Here is a 21,216-nt window from a genome sequence, read left to right on the forward strand (position 1 = left end):
AGCCACTCTCCCGTAAGTGTGGCCAGGATCTTGTGGCTTCCTTCCAGCTGCACAGCTGTCACCAGCGTCTGAGGGACGGCAGCAGCGGCCTCATTGGCAGGCCCCGCTTTCTCGCCTGCACCCAGTCTGTTTCCACATGGAGGCGAGAGGGCTGTTAAAGTATGAGTCAGACTGTGGCCCTTCTCTGCTCAACATCCTCCGGTGGCTACCATCTCACCTAAATAAAGGCCACGGTTCTTGCTGAAGCCTACGGGTGCTGGGCCTTTGGCCTCCTTGCCTCCCCTCTCCCAATCCTCCACTTCCACTCGGTCCTCGCCATGCCAGCCTCCTTGCAGGCCGTCTTCTCAGTGAGGCCCTCCCCCAGGTGCTGCCCTACCTTCTCCTCCTCCAGCACATTTGTTGACATCTGACATGACAGATCTTCTGTTTGTCTGCTTGGTAGCACTCTGTCCCCTCCCATGTGAACTGCAAAAGGGCATATCCCTGCACTACACCTCTGCCTGCTTCCCAGAGGGTCCCTGGAAACACCTGCCTGATAGGGTAGGAGGGAAGGAGTGGGTGAGTAAGTGAATAAATGAGTGAGTGACAGAATGATGTGTTCTCTTTGTCCTCTCCCTCAGGAGGAGCCAAGCCCCCATCCCATGCAGGGCAGGTGAAGGCTCAGGCGCTGAATGAGCCTAGGTTCCCGCAGAGAGCACCTACCATAGCCCCATATTATCTCTCTGGTTTCTCTTTGAGGGAGAAAAATGTAAAAAATGCACTGACATGAGTGAGTGAGGGACTGTGCAAGTGAGTGAATGAATGAGCAAATGAATGCATGAGGGATTGAATGAGTGAGGAAACGAGTGAGTGAATGAATGAGCAAGGAAATCAATGAGGAAATGAGGGAATGAATGAGGAAATGAGTGAGTGAGAGAAGAATGAGTAAGTGAATGAGGGGATGAATGAATGAAGGAATGAGTGGTGAGGGAATGAGAGAATGGATGACTGAGCGAATGAATGAATGAGGAAAGGAGTGAGTGAGAAAATGAATAAATGAATGAGGGAAGGAATTAATGAAGGAATGAGTGAGAATGAGTGAATGGGTGGGGATGAATGAAGGAATGAGTGATGACGGAGTGAGTGAGAATGAATGAGTGAGGGCACGAATGAGTGAGTGAGATCATGAGTGAATGAGGGGATGAATGAATGAACAACAGTGAGGGAATGAGTGAGTGAGAAAATGAATGAGTGAGTGAGGGAATAAGTAATGAGTGAATGAATGAGTGATGAGTGAGTAAGGAAATGAGTGAATGAATGAAAGCAAAAGGGGATGAATTGAGGGAATGAGCGGGTGAGGAAATGAGTGATGACTGAGTGAGAGAATGAATGAGTGAGGGAATGAATGACCAAGTGAAGAAATGAGAGAATAAATGAGTGAATGAGTGAGTGGATGAATAAATGAAGGAATGAGTGAGTGAAGGAATGTGTGATGAGGAAATGGATGGGTGAGGAAATGAGTGAGAGAATGCAGGAATGAGTGAATGAGTGAGAATGGATGAGTGAGGAAATGAGATAATGAATGAATGAATGGGGATGAATAAAGGAATGAGTGAGTGAATGAATGGATGAGTGAGTGAGTGAGGGGATGAGGAAATGACAGAATGAGTGAATGAATGAATGAGGGAATGAGTGAGTGATGAGTGAACGAATGAGGAATGAGTGAAGGAGTGAATGAGCAAGGGAATGAATGAGGAAGTGAGTGAATGAATGAGTGAGGGATTGAATGAGTGATTGATTGAAGGAAATGAGCGAGTGAGAGAAGAATGCAGTAAGTTGAATGAGTTGGAGGGATGAATGAATGAAGGAATGAGATGGTGAGGAAATGAGAATGGATGAGTGAGGGAATGAATGAGGAATGGAGTGAGAAAATGAATGAATGAGGGATGGAGGGAATGAATGAATGAAGGAATGAGTGAGGAAATGAGTGAGAGAATGAATGAATGAAGGAATGGGTGATGAGGGAATGAGTGAGAATGGATGAGTGAGGGAATGAAAGGATGTGAGTGAGAGCATGAGTGAACGGGATGAATGAATGAAGGAACAAGAGTGAGGGAATGAGTGAGTGAGAAATGAATGAGTTGAGATGTAAATGAATGAGGGATGAGTGAGTGAGGAAATGAGTGAGTGAATGAAAGTGAATGAGGTGGATGACTTGAGGAAATTGAATGGTGAGGAAATGAGTGATGAATGAGAGAATGGATGAGTGAGGGAATGAATGAGCCAAGTGAGAAATGAGAGAATAAATGCGGTGAATGAGTGAGGGATGAATAAATGAGGGAATGAGTGAGTTGAGGAATGTGTGATGAGGGAGATGGATGGGTGGGAGCATGGAGTTAGTGAATGAATGGGTGAATGAGTGAGAGAATGGATGAGTGAGGAAATGAGTGAGAGAATGAGTGAGTGAGTGAGGGGATGAATAAATGAGGGAATGAATGAGTGAGTGAATGAATGAATGAGTGAGGGGGTGAATAAATGAAAGAATGAGATGAAGAGGAATGAGGCGGATGAACGAATGAGGGAATGAGGGGATGAATGAATGAGGGAATGAGTGAGTGAGAGAATGGATGAGTGATGGAGTGATGAAGGAATGAATGAGTGGCCGAGGAAGGGAGAGAGGGATGGAAGGAGGGAGGAAGGAGGCAGGAAGGCTTTATCTGGGCCAGGCACTGAGCTGGAAACTGGGTGTGGATGCAAGTTGGCCTCGCAGCCTGGCCACCCATGCAGTGACCCAGGCCCCACACTAGAAGGTCCGTGCGTGTGGGTGAATGCTCTACTGTTGTTCTCTGGAAATTCTTAATGCTCTTTGAGCAACGGCCCCACGTGCTGTTTTGCAGTGGGCCCTGCAAACCACTTAGGCCATGGGTGGGTGGCACCTGGCCTCTGTGCAGAAGGTCCCCCAAAGATGCACAGACCTGAAGGACAGCCCCTTCTCTTCAGGCCCTCACGCTCTATTTACGGCCAACCAAATTCTGCCCGGAACTTCACTGTATCAAACCTAGAGCCAACAATGTTTGCCTTTGTTGGCTTTTCCAGCCTCCTCCATGAACACTCAGGCTCATCACAAGCTCCTTACTGGGCATCTGTGACGCACCAGGCACGATGTCCAGTGCTGGGAGGAACAGTGACCAAGGCAGAACAAGGTGGGCCGCCCTCACAGAACGAGGACCCGGGCAACACAGACTCCCACCCCAGAGCCTAACAGCGATGGGCACCCAGTGGCTGCCAGCACAGTCTGGTGCCAGCACAGCCCTCCAGAAGCCAAAGGTGAGCAGGAGCGGGCCAGGGTTGGGGGCACAGCAGAGGGGTCTGGGGGGGAGTTTTCGAGGTGCAGAGAGCTCAGGGTAGCCCCGAAACTGAGAGACTCTCAGGACAGCTGGAGCACAGGGGTGAAGGGCGTGTTCTTTCGGGGCCCTGCAGGAAACGGCTGCACCTAACCGAGGATGGTGTCACTAAAGGGGTCAGCAGGGGATGACACAGCGTCCACGAACAGCCACAGCAGGGAGCGGAACCCCAGGGCAGCAGTTGCTGTGGGAGAGGGCAGCCTGTCAGGGTTGGGGCTTTAGGTAGAGGGCTGCCCAGCCCCACCTTCACTCCTCTTGCTCTTCTGGTGGGTCAATAAGCCATCCCTACACTACCTTTCCTGTGCAAAATGGAGTTTATTTCCTTTCCATCATTGCTCATTTTGTCATTGTTCAATTGATTTTCTTTTCTTTCTTTCTTTTTTTTTTTAAGACAGCATCTCACTCTTGCCCAGGCTGGAGTGCAGTGGTGCAATCACAGCTCACCGCAGCCCCAACCTCCTGGGCTCGAGCTATCTTCCCACCTCAGCCTTTAGAGTAGCTGGGACTACAGGCTCGTGCCACCATGCCCAGCTAATTTTTTATTTTTTGGAAAGACAGCGTCTCACTGTGCTGCTCAGGCTGGTCTCAAACTCCTGGGCTCAGACCATCCTCCTGCCTCAGCCTCCCAAAGTGCTGGGATTACAGGCGTGAACCACCACGCCGAGTCTATTTTTCTATGTGTTAAAAATTTGGGGGTGTCTTGAGTTGAGAGAGCACACATATAATTTTCCAGTAACACATGATGGAAGTATTTTCATTCAACAATAATTTTTTTTCACCTGGGAGTAGGAATGAATTAAAGTAAGAGATAAACATGGTTTTTATTTTTATTTTTTTAATTTTAAAGTTAGCCAAGCTACACTACAGAAACTAAACAGAAATCAGATCAAATATCCCCAGCTCTCACACAGTAACTCTTCCTCTGGTTTAGGGATAATGGAGGAGTCTCAAACCCAGGGCCTCTGTGTCAAAATGTGTCTTCTGTTAGTCTATTTTAACATTTGTCAGAGTAGGGCACACTTCTGAATATAAATCAACCCAATTTTAGAATCAAGTATTAGACACTAAATTTCAAATTCCATGGTTGTCGTTCACTACTCTCGTGTGACTGTCTGTGCCACAGGTTTCTCATATAAGCCTGGGGAGCACCCCTGAGTGCCTGAATGTCCGCCACCTTTTCCTTGTGGATGCGGAGGCTGCACTGACCACCCTCATGGCTACAGGAAGCTCCGCGCGTCCATGCTCTCTCACTTCCTTCCCCACTTGCTGCTCGCTGCGGCTGCTGGCAATGTTTCCTGTTGATTTGCAATACCGCATTGGACACCTTCCTACACAAGTGTTTCCCCATCGCGCTGGCTTCTCTGCCTGAGGCTAAAGTGAGGAATGGGGACGCAGTGGCTCACACCTGTAATCCCAGCATTTTGGGAGGCTGAGGCGCACGGATCACTTGAGGTCAGGAGTTCCAGACCACCCTGGCCAGCATGGTGAAACAATGTCTCTACTGAAAATATGAAAATCAGCTGGGCATGGTGGCAGGCATCTGTTGTCCCAGCTACTCTGGAGGCTGAGGCACGAGAATCATTTGAACCCAGGAGGTGAAGGTTGCAGTGAGCCGAGATCGCACCACTATACTCCAGCCTGGGTGACAGAGCTAGACTCCATTCCAAAAAAATAAATAAAATAAAATAAAGTGAGAAACGGTGTGGTGTGGCTGGGGAATGCTGCCCCCACAACCACACAGCCTAGCTCCTGAGGGGTGGCAGTTCTCAGATTGCAGCTCTCTCTGAACAGATGCCATAGCTGGTACACTTGGCTGTATCTGCTGTATCAGTGAACCACTAAAATACCCCAACGCCAGATAATTTTTCCTTAAACTGCCCTCTCACTAGGGATTTTATTTAAAATTTGTTCAAGATTGGAAACTTTCATGATTTCAAATAGTAACATCTGTAAAAAAAGGTTTCATGTAGTAGCTCATTTTCTCCCCTAATGCATATGAAAAGAAATGCATAGGAAATAAAATTTTTTCTTTAAATATTTAAATATCTCTTGGCACACCAGGATTTGTGTGTGCTCTGAGGTGAGACCCGCTGGTGTTAGGCCACTAGCCTGGCCTCACCCTTCCCTTCTTGTAAGCCCCAGGGCAACCAGAGTGAGCCCCCGTCACTCCCCTGCTCCCACCTCCCACCCACCAGGTGGACTCAGCTTTTGTTTAACAAACACACCAGGCTCAGGATAGGTCAAACACTAGCTAAGAGGGAGTTGCCATAATCACCCCCAATTTGTGGGCGGGCAAACAGGCAGAGCGGTGGCCAGCAGTGAAAGGCAGAGCAGCAGTGGGGATTGGGCCTCTGGCTGCAGCTCAGCTCTGCCAATGCGCAGACCCCTCCCAGCCCATCCCATCTCAGGCTGTTTTCAGGCTCCCAGGCCTTTGCACAAGCTACAACCTCCACCCACAGGCCCTCCCTAACACTCCCCACCTCCCTAACACACTCATCACCTCCTGCAGGCTGCACCATGACTTGTCCCAGCTGATCCCTCACTAGTGGTCACTTCAGACCTACAAACTCCTCCATGCGATGATCAACATGCCAGTGCAACATGGCTGAAGATGCGCTGGAGAGGAAAAAGGAAAAAATCCAAAAATAACATAGTAAAAAGGCATGAAGAGGCCAGGCGCGGTGGCTCACACCTGTAATCCCAGCATTTCGTGGGGCGGATCACCCAAGGTTAGGAGTTCAAGCTCAGCCTGGCCAACATGGTGAAACCGTGTCCACTAAAAATACAAAATTTAGCCGGGCATGGTGGTGTGCACCTATAATCCTAGCTACTTGGGAGGCTGAGCAGAAGAACTACTTGAACTCGGGAGTGGAGGTTGCAGTGAGCCAAGCAAGATTGCATCACTGCACTCCAGCCTGGGCGATAGAGCAAGAATCCGTCTCAAGAAAAAAAAAAAGGCATGAAGAGCTGTGAAATAACTGCAGGAAGGGTGGAGACCCCCGGTATTAGAAGCCCTGTGAAAGAACCAGCCTTCCTTTCCTCCCCCAGGGCCGTGACATGACTGAGTTTAACCAGGTTAGAAGGCAGAGAGGCCTGAGAGCTCCACAGGCCTGCAGCGCATCGTGAGAAACCCCGTTGGGGCTCAAATACCCCAAAATGAAGGCCCAAGCAGCAACCTCAGAAGCAGGAGCTTCTCTCTGACCTTTTGCCCCTGTCTCTCAGTCTCATCATCCCCTGAGGTTAGCCACAGAAACTAGAATCCCTCTTCCCCTAGGGCGGGCCCTAGAAACCAGAGTCCCTGTTTCCCAAAGCCAGCCATAAAACCTAAAAACAGGACTCTCACTTTCCCTCTGCCTTATCTGTGTAAAAAGTGGCCATAAGCATCTGACCCGCCTTGTTTGACTATAGGTCATAAGACCCCCATTCCAGAGGGTCCTGCCCCACACCCCGAAGACAGGCAGGCAGGCTGCTCAGAGAGACCAAGAAGAATCCAGACAGGCCTGACCGCGTTTCCCCGTTGTCAGCATTGGATCCTGCACTTTTTGCCAATCCCATTTCTACTCAGCTGGCCACAGTTTGCTGAGCCTAAGCTTAACAATGACAGCTTCCCATCTTTGGGTCTTCATTCTGAAGATGCCCATGTCTACATGCTAAATAAATTTGCATGTCTGTTCTCCTGTTACTCTGCCTTTTGCAAGTTTCCAGTGAACCTACAGAGGGCCAAGGAGAAAGGTCTCCCTTGGCCCCTGCAGCTCACCTGTCACCCCTGCAGGGTGGCAGCCCCTGCAGGAAGGGCCACAAGAGCCTCCCTGGGGAAAAGGCTGGCACTGGGCTGAGAGAAAATGGTCCTTTTGGTCCTGGCCCTTTCTTGGAATGAGGCCCACCATAACCAGCGTCCATGGAGACAGGGAGGGAGGGAGCCAGGCTGGGCCCAGGCCACGCTGGGGTCAGTGGCAGATCTCTAAGTCTGCTCAGCCAGGTATTCTGGCCCTTGGGCTCTGGGCCAGCCTCTGCTGGGAGTCCCCAACTCTGGAGCTTCTTTCCTTGGTCCCACTAGCTCCTTTGGTTCCAGAAGGCCCCACCCTTCCCAAGCTGTACCCCAGGACACAGGCTCACGCTCCCACAATGCCTTCAAGCTTTATTGCCACACACACTCCCACAGCCCTTCCTGAATGGCCCTGTGCATGGGAACACTGGCTTAGAGAAGCAATCCAGGGCTGGGTGAGGGCTACAAGACTGGATTTGGGACTGGGGTGGTGCGGGGAGGGGGATCTGGGGAAAGAAAGTGCTAAGACCAAAGCCCACCCCCACCCCAGGTTTCCCTGAGTGGTGCCCACCCCAGGATCTTGGGGCTGGCTTGTGCATTGGGGGGAGGGGGCTCATCCCAAATGCATCCTCCCCTGGGGTCTCCAGGCTCATGGAGGGAAGAGAAGCCCCACTGAGCCCCCTGCACCCACCATGAAGCCCTCAATGTGCAGGGAGCAGGAAGAAGAGCTGCACACAAACACACACACGTGCTTGTCTCCAGGGGAGCTCCTGGCCCCTGGGGTTGCCCAGCCAGGGGCTCAACAGTCCAGGCCAATGGACACGAGCAGGTCCTCGAGTGCCCGCAGTCGCTGCTGCGCCTCCTCTATGGCACTGTAGGTCTGCACCGTGCTGGCCACATGGAAGCGGATGTCGTCCACCAGCGGGATGGAGTCTGTCTCCTGCCGGGCCGCCACAGCCGCTGCCTCCTCTTTCACCGCCTCCACGAAGTCTTCCCGCTCCACCAGCTATGAGCGGGAAGGGCCAGCTCAGTGCAGGGGTGCCCGCCCTCTCACCACTCCCTCCCGCCCGCTGCAGCCCACTGGCCCACCTTTTCAATGACCTTGGCCATGTACTCAGTGCACTGGTCCTCAAGCCGTGCCAGGCGGAAGAGCTTGGCCACGCGCCACACACCCACCACACTGTCCTCATCTAGCACCTGGGCCAGGCTGCGGCCACACAGCCTCTTCAGGCCTGGCAATAGGTACATGTCGGCGATGCTCAGCACGTCGTAGGCCGCCTCAGGGGACAGCTGCAGTGGAGACAGGGATGAAGGTGCCCCCCGAAGTCACCAAGGGCTCCCAGGGCCCAATGGCCAAGGATAGGGCCTGCGGGGGCTGTGGGGCAGTGGTGGGAAGGCTTCCAGTGGGAGTAGGAGTTCCCTGAGCACGTGTGGGCAGGGGGTAGGGGGAACTGCAGGACCACACAGGGGGCAGAAGACTGGCAGCTGGGTGTGCTCTCAAGCCTTGAGCAGGCTGGCAGGATGGGTGGGAGGCAGGGCCCTCGCAGGAGCCAGGGTCTGAGCTCCGAGTTACATAGACCTGGGTCTGACACTTCTAGCTGTGGGGCCCTGGGCAAGTCACTGCACCTCCTGTGCCTCTAGTTCCCAGTTCATGAGGTACAGATAACCATGCCTACCTTGGGGGGCTGTCAGAATGGTGGGGCAGAGGCAGCTAGTCAAGACCCATGCAGGGACCCTGCCAGGGGTGGGAGACTATCTACCCGCTCCCTCCCTCTCAAGAGGCTGTGGGGACACAGAGCCCACCTATAGGTACATCCTGTGCTGGGCAAGACTGAAGCCTTCAGATTCGGGCCAGAGCCTGGGTGGCACAGGGAACAAGCTGCAGAGACGAGGGAAGCTCTGCGACCACATTACAGGCCACATGCCATGTGCCATAACACCTCCTTTACCTGGGCAACCCATGCATCCACCCGCACAAGGCCTTAGGAAGTGACAATGAGTGCTATCCCCATGTTCTAGAGGCACAGAGCAGTTAAGTAACTTTCCCAAGATCACACAGCTCAACCAGTGTCAACCCAGGTTAGGAGCCCAAGCCATACTCTGAGACAAAGTGCCCTTGGGGTGGCGAGGCTCCTTGAGGAGGGAGCTTCTCCAGGGTGGGCAAAGGTAACCCCTGGTAAGGGGCCAGAGAGCTGGGCTGAGCTGCAGGAGTTGCCCAGTAGAGGAGGGGGGAAGGATGGAGGCTGAGGGGCTGTTAGGTCGCAGGGAGGGATGGACAAGGGAGCTGCCACTGGAGGTAGAGCAGCAGTAGGGACTGCCCTCTGTCCCCCAGCATGCTTCCTCCCCTTCCCCCACAAAACAGGGCCCTGGCCACAGAATGACTTTCCAACCCTCCCCTGTTGGCAGGGGAGTTCTCTCCAGGGGAACATAAGAAGTGGTGTGTGCAATTTCCTGTGGCTTCTACAAAAACAACATTGTTTGCCCTGCGTTCCTCTTCCTCCTAGAGCATGAGTTTGCCTAGGACCCAATCTCCATGGCCAAAGGCAATGCCCCAGGGCAGGGTGGGTAAGCTACAGCCTGCGGACCAAATCCAGCCTGTTTGTGCAAATAAAGTTTTATTGGAATGCAGCCTCACCCACTCATCTCTGTACTGTCTCTGGCTGCCTTTGCACTACAGAGTTGAGTAGCTACAACAGGGCCATATGGCCCACAGAACCTGAAACATTCACCTTTAGAGACAAGGGTTTTTGACCTTCACCCTTAGGCATACAGGGGCAAGATGGAGGGATGACCTGGTCTTCAGCAAGCCACCTGCCCTGGGGCAGCCACCTCAGTCAGATGTGAAGGAGAAACAAACTGTCCTCTTCAAGCCACCAGATATGTGGGTCTCTTTATAGCGTGCATGCGCGCGCGCGCGCACACGCACACACACCCTGGCAGATCAAACCTTCAGCACTCTGCTGCTGCCCTGCAGCTTTGGCTTACGGAGACCTTGGGGCAACTGGAGACAGAGGGAGGCAGCAAGGGAAGAGGAGACTAGGAACCCAGAACCCCAGGGATCTGCAGCACCGCAGAGGGAGGAGGTTGTCCCCACCCAGCCTCCACCCTCCTGCTGGAGAAGCTGAGGACCCCAAGTGGCTGACAAGTGTGGAGTGCCTGTGACATAGGCCTTGTCACTTATCCTCTCTCTGGAGCCTAATAAGGCTTCCCTCTGCCTGAAAGAAAAATCCAAAGTCCCACATCCTTCCCCTCCAGCCTTCTCAAAATGTCAACCATGGGGCCAACTGGGCCCTCCCAAAGACCCCCAGGGCCCTGGCGCTCCCTCTCAGCCCATGGCAGCACAGGCTGTGTGCCGTCCCCAGCTCTGCCTGAGCCCCCACCTCAGTGTGGTCGCTGTACACGTAGTAGAGCACGTGGGTGAAGACGTCGGGTGAGATGCCGTGCAGGGTGACGGCTGGGGGGCCCCCTGAGGTCTCCGGCTCCTCGCTCTCTCGGAAGTGGTCATCCAGCAGGGCCCGGAAGTAGTCACTGCGGCCACAGAAGAAGGCCTGGGGAAGGCGGGCTCAGGAAGTGTGAGGGCCAGGGTCTACCTCCTGAGGAGCCAGACCGGGGCTCAGGGCAATGGGTTGGAGCCAGGGGCAACAGGAGGGCACAGGCACCTTGTGGCAGAGGAAGCTGCAGCCGGCCACTCGGAAGCAGACGTCAGGGCAGCTGTTGAAGCCATCAGGACAAGGGAAGGGCAGCTCCCAAAGATCACCCTGGGGTACAGAAGAGTGTGACCCCATCAGAGCAGTTGTTCACAGAAGTGAATGACTAGGTTCAGAAAAGGGAAGTAACTGGTCCAAGGCCACACAAGAAATTGAGCCCAAGTATCTGGGCTGCCTGTCACAGCCTGCCATCCCAAAATGCCCCTCCTGCCCATCAGCCCCACACCTACTCGGAGCTCAGGGGGCAGGGCACAGTCAGCCAGCAGCGCCATGTCCTCCCGGAGGCGGGGGTCTGCAGGTGGGGGCTCGATGGTCAGCACCTTCACACACGTGCCTGGCTTAGACACCACTACAGGGGAAGAACAACTTCAGGGAGCCAGGCCAGCCCTACCAGGCGGCACCCATGGCCCCGGGCCCCAAAACCTGCTCGCACCAAACTCAGACACCTTCTCGCACTTGGCCTCCAGGTCGCTGAGCAGGTCCCACAGCTGGCACTGCTTGGCCAGGCGCTCACAGTCACTCACATGCTCTACGCCGATGTCCAGGCGGCCTAGGGGCAGTAGGGAGGATGAGGGCCTGCAGGACCTGAGCTGTCATCAGGCCCACAGAAAAACAGTGATCCCCTCCCACCTGGCCACCTGGCCGCAGGGCTAGGACTCCGCAGGGCTAGGACACTTGCCACCTTGGTTTCCCCATCAAGAGCTGCTGCCTGAGTTCTACAGGCCCCAGGGAACAGACGGGAAAGGCTCAGCATATGGGTGGGACAAGCTCTTCCTGAGCAGACACACTAGTCCTCTCTCTTGCAACCCAACACGAGAGGCAGCTGGAACCACCCCGGGGGACCATGAAGTGTCTAGAGGTGAAAGGTCAGCCCAGCCACACCTAGGTGTACTGCTGTCCAGAAGGACAGCCCACTCCCTCTCCTCCTCCCCTGGACCCAGGGGGTCACCTGTGTACAGGTACTGCAGCAGGGCCCCAAAGGCCACGGGGTTGATCTGTGGGCAGAAAGCCAGAAAGGAATGTCAGAGGCAGCCACCCAGCACAACCCCTTGCTGTTCCTGGGCAGTCCATGCCCCTCTGCCACCCTGAAGGGACATACCAGTGGGTGCCTGAGAACCACGACACTCTTGCCCTTCCATTTGGTGTCCAGCATGTTAGCAAAGTAGGCACTGCGAGCACCCAGGATGCAGCGATGCACCCGGAATGGCTTTCCGTGTACTACAAAGACCACATCACTGTGGATGCCCTGCTCTAGAAGCCTGGGGAGGGACAAGCCGGGAGGGAGGATGCTTGGCACAGCCCCCACCCCATTCCTTGAAGCACCCAGAGCCCAGGGCAGGCCACAGAGCAGACCCCTCCACACTCATCAAGGCCACCGCACCCCATGCTGCACCCCTCATGTGCCCTGACTCACCGCTGCAAGAAGTCATCATAGTAATCCCGCCTCCTGCAGGAAGCTGTGACCTGCTTGTAATCACGTAGAGCCCGGCGGATGGGGTCACTCAGTGCCCCATAGAGGCAGCGCTCACCATCGAAGGTGTTGGCCTCACAGCGGGCTCCTGGGGGAGGCAGCGCTCACCAGTTAGCAGGGAAGGGGCTTGGGGAAATTCTAATCTCCCTCTCCCTCCTCCCCACCTTCCCACACATGGGGCTCCGAATCTCTGGCAATGCCTTCCCCAATTACCCTGGGCCCACTCTGACCCAACATCCTCCCAGTCAAGGCCTAGGTGAATGGGCATGTCTGTGTGCACTCACACAGGCACATACTCACTCACACGGAAGACAGACTACACAGAACGGAGAGCAGACTCGGTGGCTGGACTTGTCCCACACACTGGAGCACAGCAGTGAAGGAGACAAAGGTCCCTGTCCTGCTGAACTTATACTCTAGTGAGGCAGGACAATGAACGCACTACAGAACGACGGCAGGGACTAATTAAGAAAAACAAGGCTGGGCATGGCGGCTCACACCTATAATCCAGGCACTTTTTGAGGCCAAGGTAGGTGGATCGCTTGAGCTCAGGAGTTTGAGACCAACCTGAGCAACATAGTGAGACCCCATCTCTGCAAAAAAAAAAAAAAAAAAAAAAAAAATACAAAAACTTGCCAGGTGTGGTGGCGCACGCCTGTAGTCCCAGCTATTGGAAGATTTGAAGGGGCTGAGGCAGGAGGATCACTTGAGCCTGGGAGGTTAAGGCTGCAGTGAGCTAAGATCATACCACTACATTCCAGCCTGGGTGACAGAGCAAGTCTCTGTCTCCAAAGAAAACAGAAAAATAAAACCAAAATAGGATGAAGAATGGCACTGGATGAAGGGAAGTCATGAAAGGTCACTTTGTGATGGTGGCGGCATGCAGAGACCTGAATGAAGTGGGGGACTGGGCCATGTGAATGTCTGCAGAAGGGCAGTCCATGCAGGAGGAACTGCAGGTGCAAAGGCCCTGGGGCAGGAACAGGCGCATGCATAGCACAGTGGAGCCCCAGTGAGGCCAGTATAGCAGCAAGCAAGCAGAGCGAGCCGAGGGAGTGAGGCCAGCGGGAGGGTAGACCCTCTGGAGCCCTGGGAATGGCCAGGCAGGCTCACTGTGTCCTAGAGGCAGTGAGAACTCGCTGGAGGATTTTTAGCCAATCAGATTCATTGTGAAAAGAGGGAGATTAGAATTAGAACTTGGCTGCAATGGCAAGAGAGGAGGCAGGCACTGTGCCCGGGGAGAAATGCTGATGACTGGGCCCAGGTCGTAGAAGTAGAGATGGGGAGGGTGGACAGAGAAAAGGTTTTAAAGTAGCGCTAACAGTACTTGCTGATTCTACTGAGTGGTAAAAGAGGAATCGCGGTGCTTTGCAAATGTGTATGAAGGCCCAGTGCTGGGGCTGGACCTTTGGCCTTTCAGCGTTTGGGAGAGAGGAGGTGATGGAGCCTTCCCTCCCACCAGAGCTCTCTACTGCAGGAAGAAGCTGGCCCTGCTAGAAGCAGGGAGCCCGGGGAAAAGCTGCACACATGCATGCACGCACCCAGGCACACCCCTGAGCCCGGCTCCCTGCTCTCACCATTTGCCAGAAGATAGAGTACCAGCTCCTCGTGCCCACACAAGCAGGCATAGTACCTGAAGGGAGGGAGCAAGTCCTCAGCGCTGAAGGGGTACACCAACCCCCACCCTCCGCACCCCTCTCCCCAGCACTCACAAGGGGGTGCTGTCCCACTTGTCCCGCACATTCACCTCCACGTCTCGCTGCTCCAGCAGGTACCTGGGCAGGAAGGAGGTCAGAGCCTGGGTCAGGACGGGTTCATGGTCTAAGAAAGAAGGCCCGTGGGAGGGAACGGAGGGAAAACATTCCTTTTGGTCTGGGGAAGCCTTCCCCAGGTAAGGGCAGGTGACAGGCAGATCACAGCAGGAGAGGCACTCGGGTCAAAGCGCAGGCAAGGGTGTGGAGGTGGGGTCGGACAGGCAGACAGTGTGTGCCATCAGTGCTGGGGGACGATGGGCTACAGGGGCAGAGGCCAGCGCCAGTGCTGGGGCTGGACCTTTGACCTTTCAGCGTTTGGGAGAGAGAGGAGGTGATGGAGCCTTCGCTCCCACCAGAGCTCTCTACTGCAGGAAGAAGCAGGCCCTGCTAGAAGCAGGGAGCCCGGGGAAAAGCTGCTGCAGGCCTCCTGGTGGTGTGGAGGGCACATAATTCTAGAAGGCAGGAGTAGCGGGATACAGCAACTGATGGGATGCGGAAGGTGAGCAAGGGGAGTCGCCAATGCTAGTGTAGCCCCACCGAGAGGGGGCAGCCCGAGGGAGGCCTCCAGGCTGCACGTGGAAGTGCTGTGAGTCCAAGCACCATTGACACTATGCACTAACTCTTGAGTGGCATGGGATGTTGGGGAGGGGCCCAGGGATGCTACGGGAGTACAGCAGCCTGGGGCTAGCCCAGGGGAGGTGGAAGTAGTCAATCGGCACCAGGTTAAAAGGGAGGAGGGGCCAATGAAAAAGGAGGTAAAACGGAATAGTGGAAGGCCAAGGAGGGGAAGGGCCCCAGAACCCAACTGGGCACCCCTTCCCTCCGCGTCCAGCCCATGGAGGTGCCATCTCAGCGCCAGATTCACTTTAGCTGCGTCAGGAGTTTCTGAAACATCAGGGACCGGAGGCCGATTATGGGCTCTAGGTGTTCCCCGCGCCGGTCCAGAGAGCATGAGAATAAGGGGCCACGTCTGGAGTCCCAGACCTATACCTGCGGCCCGCGCCCGGGGGTCTGACGTCCGGGCCCTACCAGGGCTAACAGTGGCCCGCCTTTCTCTCCGCCCACTTCTGCGCCTTCGGGCCTCCGTGGAGCAGTCCCTTCTTCCAGGAAGCCCTCCGGGGGTCAATGGCCATCAGTGTCCCTGCCCCAGTGCGCTTCCGCTGGGGGGCTGCGGCGGGGTCTAGGTGGTTAGCCCCGCGGGGGCGCTCCGAAGGCTTGTGACCCGGCCGAGGCGCCCGCCTCTCTCCGCGGCCGTCCAGCCGCACGTCCCAGGTCCCGAGGCGTTCCGAGGGCGCCCCACCTCCCGCACCCTCCCTGGGACTGCGGGGTCCTCACCGCACTCGGCCCACATCCCCCTTCCTGCAGCTGGCGAACAGGTCGCTGGTGTCCATGGCGCTGAGGCTCGTACCCGAGCAGAACGACCTCGGGCGGCGACGCTGCGCACCCGGCGGATGTAAACACGCTCAGCTCAGCCCCGCCCCGCTCCGCAGCGGCGTCCGGAGGACCCGCCCGCCCCGGCCTCCCCGCCCCGCCCCGGTCCCCCGCCCCCCTGTCCCGCGGGTTTTCCGGGCCCGCCCGGCCCTGCCCCGACCCCGGAAATAAGAAAGAGTCGGGCAGACAGACGTGCTGGGCCCGGCGTGGTCTCCGGGCAGATTTAATGGAGTCCTGGGGCGCAGGGAGCGCCGCCCGTCGCCCGCCGCCCGCGGGGCCGGGGTTCAGGGGCAGGAAAGCGGGGCCAAGGCGGGCTCTGAGGCCGGCCTTTCGGGCGGGAGTGAGGGAGTTGGTCCGAGGCCACCGTGTGAAGTCGGGGGAAGCGGGGAGGAGCCCGCGCCGAGGGCCCGGCTGCGGGAGCGGCCCGGGTAGGCGCGGGGCTGGTGCGGGCTCCGGGCCGTCCGTTTCGGGGTCCACCTCGCTTCGTCCTGGCGGCCCACTCGGCCTGCGCCTCGGCTGCGCTCACAGGTGCGTGTCCTCCTCGAACACGTCCGAGTCCTCGGGGTCCCGCTTGCCCCCCATGAGCGCCCCCCAGCTTCCCGGGCCGTTGAGGGCCCCGCCGCCGTTCAGGCTGGGGTGCTTCTCCTGCATCTCCGACTGGCTGTCGCTGGCCACGTCCAGCGTGGGGTTGTCGTGGCAGCCGTTCTCCACGAAGCGCAGCTCCTCGCCGTGCGACTGTGGCGGGGTGGGGAGAGGCCGTGGGCGAGCGAGCCGGCCCCCAGACGGCTCCAGGCCTGCGGCCGTCTGTGCAACCCCACCCAGAGGGTCCCCGCGGCACCCTCCACAGGTGCCAGATCCTTATTTTCTGTTGCTGCAGCTCAACTCCTTTCTCAAAATAAATCTAATCGTTGGCACTACAAAGCCCCGTGGCCTCCCTGACGTCATCGATCTCCCAACAGCCCCTGAAGAAGACTCCACTTGCGAGGTGGGCAGGGGCATCACTAGGGCTCTGCTCTCTTCCTCCGGGGGAGGCCTCCAGGCTGCTGGAGCCTCTCCTTGACCCTTGGGCATCACCAATGCAGGGCCTGTCTCTGGTGAGGTATCCAGGTGTTCAGGCCCTGCAGTGCCTGCCCTGGAAAGGGGCTGGTGGTGCCAGGGAGGGGCCCCCTGGTGGGGCTAGCAGCTCCCTCACTCCCTGCACCTCCAGCACCTGTCCTGGGGCTGGTGCCCTGCAGAGCAGGCAGCAGTGCTAGGCTGACCAGCTGCTTCACCCATGGGACTCTGTGCGCCCAGGAGAGTCACTGCCTCCCCTTGCAGATGAGGACACCTATCGATGGGCACTCTCCTCTCCACTGGCCCCCAGCCCCACCTGTCCCCACACTCACCACGTGCTTGAGCTTGGGCAGCCGGCGCTGCCAGCAGTTGTAGAGCAGGCCAAGCGCAATGATGATGATGCAGATGGCCCCAATGACCACCAGCACCACGAAGAGCGTGCCGTAGTCGCTGCGTACTTGGCTGGCCCGCGCCTGGCAGCTGCTGGTTGTGGAATAGTTCTGGATGCCAATCTGGGGGTGGGAGGGGCCAGGTTCTTCAGCTGAGGTCCTGGGGTGCCATGGCTCCTCTGGGGTGGTTGCATTGGGCTCAGGGGTGGGGATGGGGGAGCAGGCTTAGAAGGTGCTGGCACTCCCAACTCCTGAAGTTCCCTGGGGCCTGGGCCCGCCTTTACCCCATGCTCATTCTGTTCGTCTCAGCACAGCTATAGGCGTCTCCACCCTATGCCCATGTTCCCGGCCTCCTTCACATCCCACCACAGCTTCTGCCCCAACCGCTGAGTGTGAGCCCACTGTGGCCCTAGCCCCTCAGTGAGAGTGGACCCATGCTGCTGGACACCATCCAACTAGAGAGATCCCCCACACCTATCCCTAACCAGTTAGAGAGACAAGAAGATATGAGGCCCCCACACATCTTCCACCATACAACCGCTTCCACCTCGGTGGGGAGGGGTGGGAGAGTCACCCCACACCAGGGCCAGTGCAGGAAGGGATACTGAGGGCATGCAGGCCACATGTGTGGCCACCCTGGCTGCCCAGCTTCCTCCCTTCCCACGGCGTGTTCACTGCTGGCATGTAGCTGCCTGCACCCCTCCACACTGCAGGTTGTCATGGTCAGTCCTGCCTTCTCTGGCCAAGGAGATCGGTGCCAGGGGCCAGGCAGCTGCTGTCTCCACAGATCAGCATCTCAGCAGAGAGAAGCAGGAAGGCGAGTACCACCAGGGACTCCTCAGGTGAGGGGTCAGGGCATTTCCCAGTGCTGAGGCCTAGATTGCACCAGGCCCACCTTTCTGAGGCCACGTTGCAGCTCTTCCCTAGTTTCTGTGAACCATCTGTATCTCTAGTACTTTTCTCAATTTATTGTTATCAAGGGTCAGTTTTTCTTGCTAGATTCACCTGAGTATATTTCTAAAGACCCAGCATGACTTTTGGCTAAGTCAGTCTGAATTAAGTGACCAGTAAGGCCAGAATACTCAGGGGCAGCGAAAAGCAGGGTGAGGACTGTATAGAAGGTCAAGGGTAGCTCACACTTCCACCAGCAGCCCTACTGTTCATGGACCCACGATTCCAGAACTGGGAAGGGCCTCAGTGGCCCTCCAGGCAGTAGAGCAGTGTGGTGAAAGGCCCAGGCTCCGGAATCAGGCTTCCTGCAAAGCCTGGCTCTACTGCTTACCGGCGGTGCCATCTCAGGCAGGTCACCCAACCTCTCCCACTTCGGCTCTCATCTTCCATGGGGACGCCATCGGTACTCAACAGGTGCCTCACTTAACTCTCACAACCCCAAGGGGTGGTGGCGAGGACTGAGGGAGAGAGCCTTGCACAGTGTGACGCTCAGTGGGCATTCAACATGCTCACCAGAAAAGCACCACCACCAGGGCCTCCGCTCCCCTGGCACGCAAGGATGAGGAGGTGGACAGGATTATACCACTTATCTCCCCTGCCAAAAGTGGCAGCACCTTTGGGAGTGGAGAGGGCTGATGACAGGGCACTGGACTCTACAGTGAGCAATGGCAGTTTTGGTGGAGATGGTGGCTGTCCTGAAGAAGCGAGATGAGGAACGGAAGGACCCCACAGGCAAGGTGGTGTGAGGAGCAGGAGGACTGGGGGACCCTGCCATCCCATCCAAGCTTGTGTGGCAGCTGGGTAGGAGAGGTTGGCCGGGATGGGCCAGGCAGCCAGCAGACTGCACTGAATGGGGGCACCTCCCAAGATGGCAGGGCTGCCTCCTGGCCCCCAGGTGCCGCATCTCACTGCAGCAGGAGTGCAGAGCCTGGCTGTGCAAGCACCAGCAGACTCACACATCCACTCCAAGTCACATGTCCAGGTCTCCCAGGCTTGCTCTTTTGGTTTCTGGAACCCATCACGCTGTCCCCTCCCATCAGGCTGCATGGCGTCTCTGCCACTGTCCACCCGGAAAACTCCCAGTTAACCCTCATTGCCCTCCAGACCCTTCCTCTCTGGGCCCTCTCCTGTCAGCCTCTTAGCACAGCCCCCCGCACCCCCATGGCCCCTTTCTGCCCCTGGCCATTGCCTGCATTGCACCATTGGTTGGTAGCATGCACGTGCACCGTCTTTCCCACAAAACCATGTCTAAGGAAGGCCTGAAGCAAGGGACCCGCCCAGAGCACACTCTGTCTTATGCTCCTTTGAACCTCACGATGTGGGCAGCCTCCTGGGACTTTGAGGAACAGAGACAGGAGGGAGCATATTAGAAGCTAACAGGTCCAGGTCCCTGCACTCTTACCTCCTCCAGGCTCCTGCGGATGTCACCCAGCATGGAAAGGACATCTTGAGTGGGCACCACCCCTGGGGGGTAAGAAACACCACTATCAGTGCAGCCGTGGCTGAGGTGCCCCTCCAAGGGCTCTGGTCCCGCTCTCCAATGGCTGGCCTGAGCCTCTGCCTCCCTTCCTGGCTCAAATTGCACACAGATCCTCAAGGCACACGCCTCCCCCTCTCCTAGACATGCTTTTCACTGCATCAATTTGTTAGAACATTGATTTGTGTAATACCAGACAGCCACTTGCGAAGCCCACACACTGCCTTCTGAACACACCCCTTCTCCCCTGCCACACCAGGTACAGTGTCCATTCATCTCCCAACTGTGCTGGACTACACCTCTTCCCCTGCCTCCTGTGCCCATCCTTCATTCTCACAACCCCCTCCTTGTCCCCAGAACCCAAGCTGGTGGGTACGCCTTGACCCCTAAACTAAGTAGCTCAAACTACTGTCCTGGAGTTCCAAGTTTCAAAGCCCTTACGCATGCACATTTTTCCCGTGGCCCTCAGGGGCCGCCTACCTCCCACTGCCCTCCTGGGCCCTCCCATCACCTGCCCTCACTCACCCTGCTCGCCCACCAGTGTCATGAGAAGGTGCTGCTCCTTCTCGCTGGGCTTGCTCAGAGAGATGTGCCAGGCCCCGTGGTGGCCGCTGCCATGGCGGGGCAGCACCTCTTCCACCAGGGCCAGGAGCTGCGGCCCCCGGTGCTGCCGGAACACCTCCTACAAGGGCAGAAAGAGCCCCCCCGTGTTCAGTGAAGGAGAGGGGCTCTACTGAGCCCTCTGCCTCTAGGCCCAGCCCTGTACTCACCCTCAACCCTCTGGCTGTTCCCAGAGGCAGCTCTGGTCAGCTGTGGAGACCCTTTGAGAGCTGCAAGCTGGGGAATGTGGGAATGCCAAGATGTACACCCATTCATTCACTTACACCAGGTGCTCCTTCCTGCCCTGGCCTCTAGCCATGAGAAAGTCAAGGGGCCCGTCCCAGAGACAGATGCAGTTGAGTGGTGCAGGGATACACACATACACACGCCATGTACAGCCCAGAAACTAGGTACACAGAGTGGTAAGGCCTATGGGAGAACTGCTCCCTGTGCCTAGTGCTCAAGTGCGTGGTGCTGGGGATGAACACACGGGAGGGTTGGAGTGGTGATGGACAAAAGAGGTGTGCACCATATAACTACCAAAAATCGGGGAGGGGCCAGAAGTGGCAGAACCTGGCTCTCCTCTCGCCTGTCAGCACAGAGATGCAGCCCCAAGCTGGTGAGTGGGGAAAGCCATCTGTGTGCTCTTGTGTAGGCGGTGGAGGCCAAAAGAGCAAACACAGAGATGGGAACTGGAGCCCCTGGAGCTGGGCTGGGACAGAGGGAGATGAGGAGACCTTTTCTCATCGTGCACTCGCTTGTACTGTTGAGGTTTTCTTGACCCTGTATATATGTAATTCCACAATTTAAAACAAAAACAAGAGCCTGGCCTTAAACAGAAACTCAGTGAGTGGCAGGAGCCCAGGCTGGGGCACAGGCCAGAACCCTGCCTCCTGCTTCACGTCCTGCCGTTTGTCCCTGCCCAGCCCCATCTAGGAAGATACCCTCCTTTGGCCCTGTGGCCACTCCTCACTCTGGCTCCTCTCCAGCAGCCTTTTCCCTCCTGAACATGCACAGTCACACATTCCCTGCTCCTAGCCTCCGCAGCCTGCTGCAGATACCTCTCTCCCAGGTGCTCAGCTCTTTCACAGTTCCCTGCTATGCAGCTGAGAGCCAGTGCCACTGGGAAGCACAGGCATCTCACTAGGCCAGCCCTGCAGGATCCCCTGCCACTCCAAATCTCCCTTCTGTTAGAGCCCAGGCTAATGAGCTGTTCCGTAGTTGTCATGCCAAC

At 56.5% G+C, this 21,216-nt stretch overlaps 2 protein-coding genes across 10 annotated transcripts in view; both read right to left on the bottom strand.

Annotated features, from left to right (window-relative positions):
• Positions 1-7,495: 7,495 nt before the first annotated feature.
• On the bottom strand, positions 7,496-15,567 carry ABTB1 (ankyrin repeat and BTB domain containing 1). Of its 9 annotated transcripts, none has more exons than XM_017885117.1 (12): positions 15,417-15,567; positions 14,075-14,102; positions 13,905-13,960; positions 12,271-12,415; positions 11,956-12,115; positions 11,806-11,851; positions 11,290-11,406; positions 11,087-11,205; positions 10,809-10,907; positions 10,530-10,697; positions 8,239-8,439; positions 7,496-8,155 (listed from the first exon to the last, which is right to left on the bottom strand). In XM_017885117.1, exons 1-12 carry the CDS (start codon positions 15,430-15,432, stop codon positions 7,949-7,951), a joined length of 1,362 nt encoding a protein of 453 aa, XP_017740606.1. In that variant the 5' UTR covers positions 15,433-15,567; the 3' UTR covers positions 7,496-7,948. The 9 variants fall into 9 exon arrangements, with proteins under 9 accessions (XP_017740606.1, XP_017740609.1, XP_017740605.1 ...); XM_017885120.1 differs by having other exon boundaries at positions 14,075-14,148; positions 15,417-15,560; XM_017885116.1 differs by having other exon boundaries at positions 14,040-14,102; positions 15,417-15,558.
• Positions 15,568-15,699: 132 nt separating this feature from the next.
• The window catches only part of PODXL2 (podocalyxin like 2), a 44,240-nt gene continuing 38,723 nt past the window's right edge, over positions 15,700-21,216 (bottom strand). The window contains exons 5-8 of the mRNA XM_017885139.1: positions 19,908-20,064; positions 19,308-19,369; positions 16,898-17,077; positions 15,700-16,247 (exon numbers count right to left, since the gene is read on the bottom strand). Of these exons, the coding sequence (XP_017740628.1) occupies positions 16,035-16,247; positions 16,898-17,077; positions 19,308-19,369; positions 19,908-20,064 (612 nt within the window). The 3' untranslated portion in view covers positions 15,700-16,034. The remainder of the gene's footprint in view (positions 16,248-16,897; positions 17,078-19,307; positions 19,370-19,907; positions 20,065-21,216) is intronic.

This window comes from Rhinopithecus bieti, unplaced genomic scaffold, assembly GCF_001698545.2.
Source record: "Rhinopithecus bieti isolate Rb0 unplaced genomic scaffold, ASM169854v2 scaffold_13262, whole genome shotgun sequence".
NCBI lineage: Eukaryota > Metazoa > Chordata > Mammalia > Primates > Cercopithecidae > Rhinopithecus > Rhinopithecus bieti.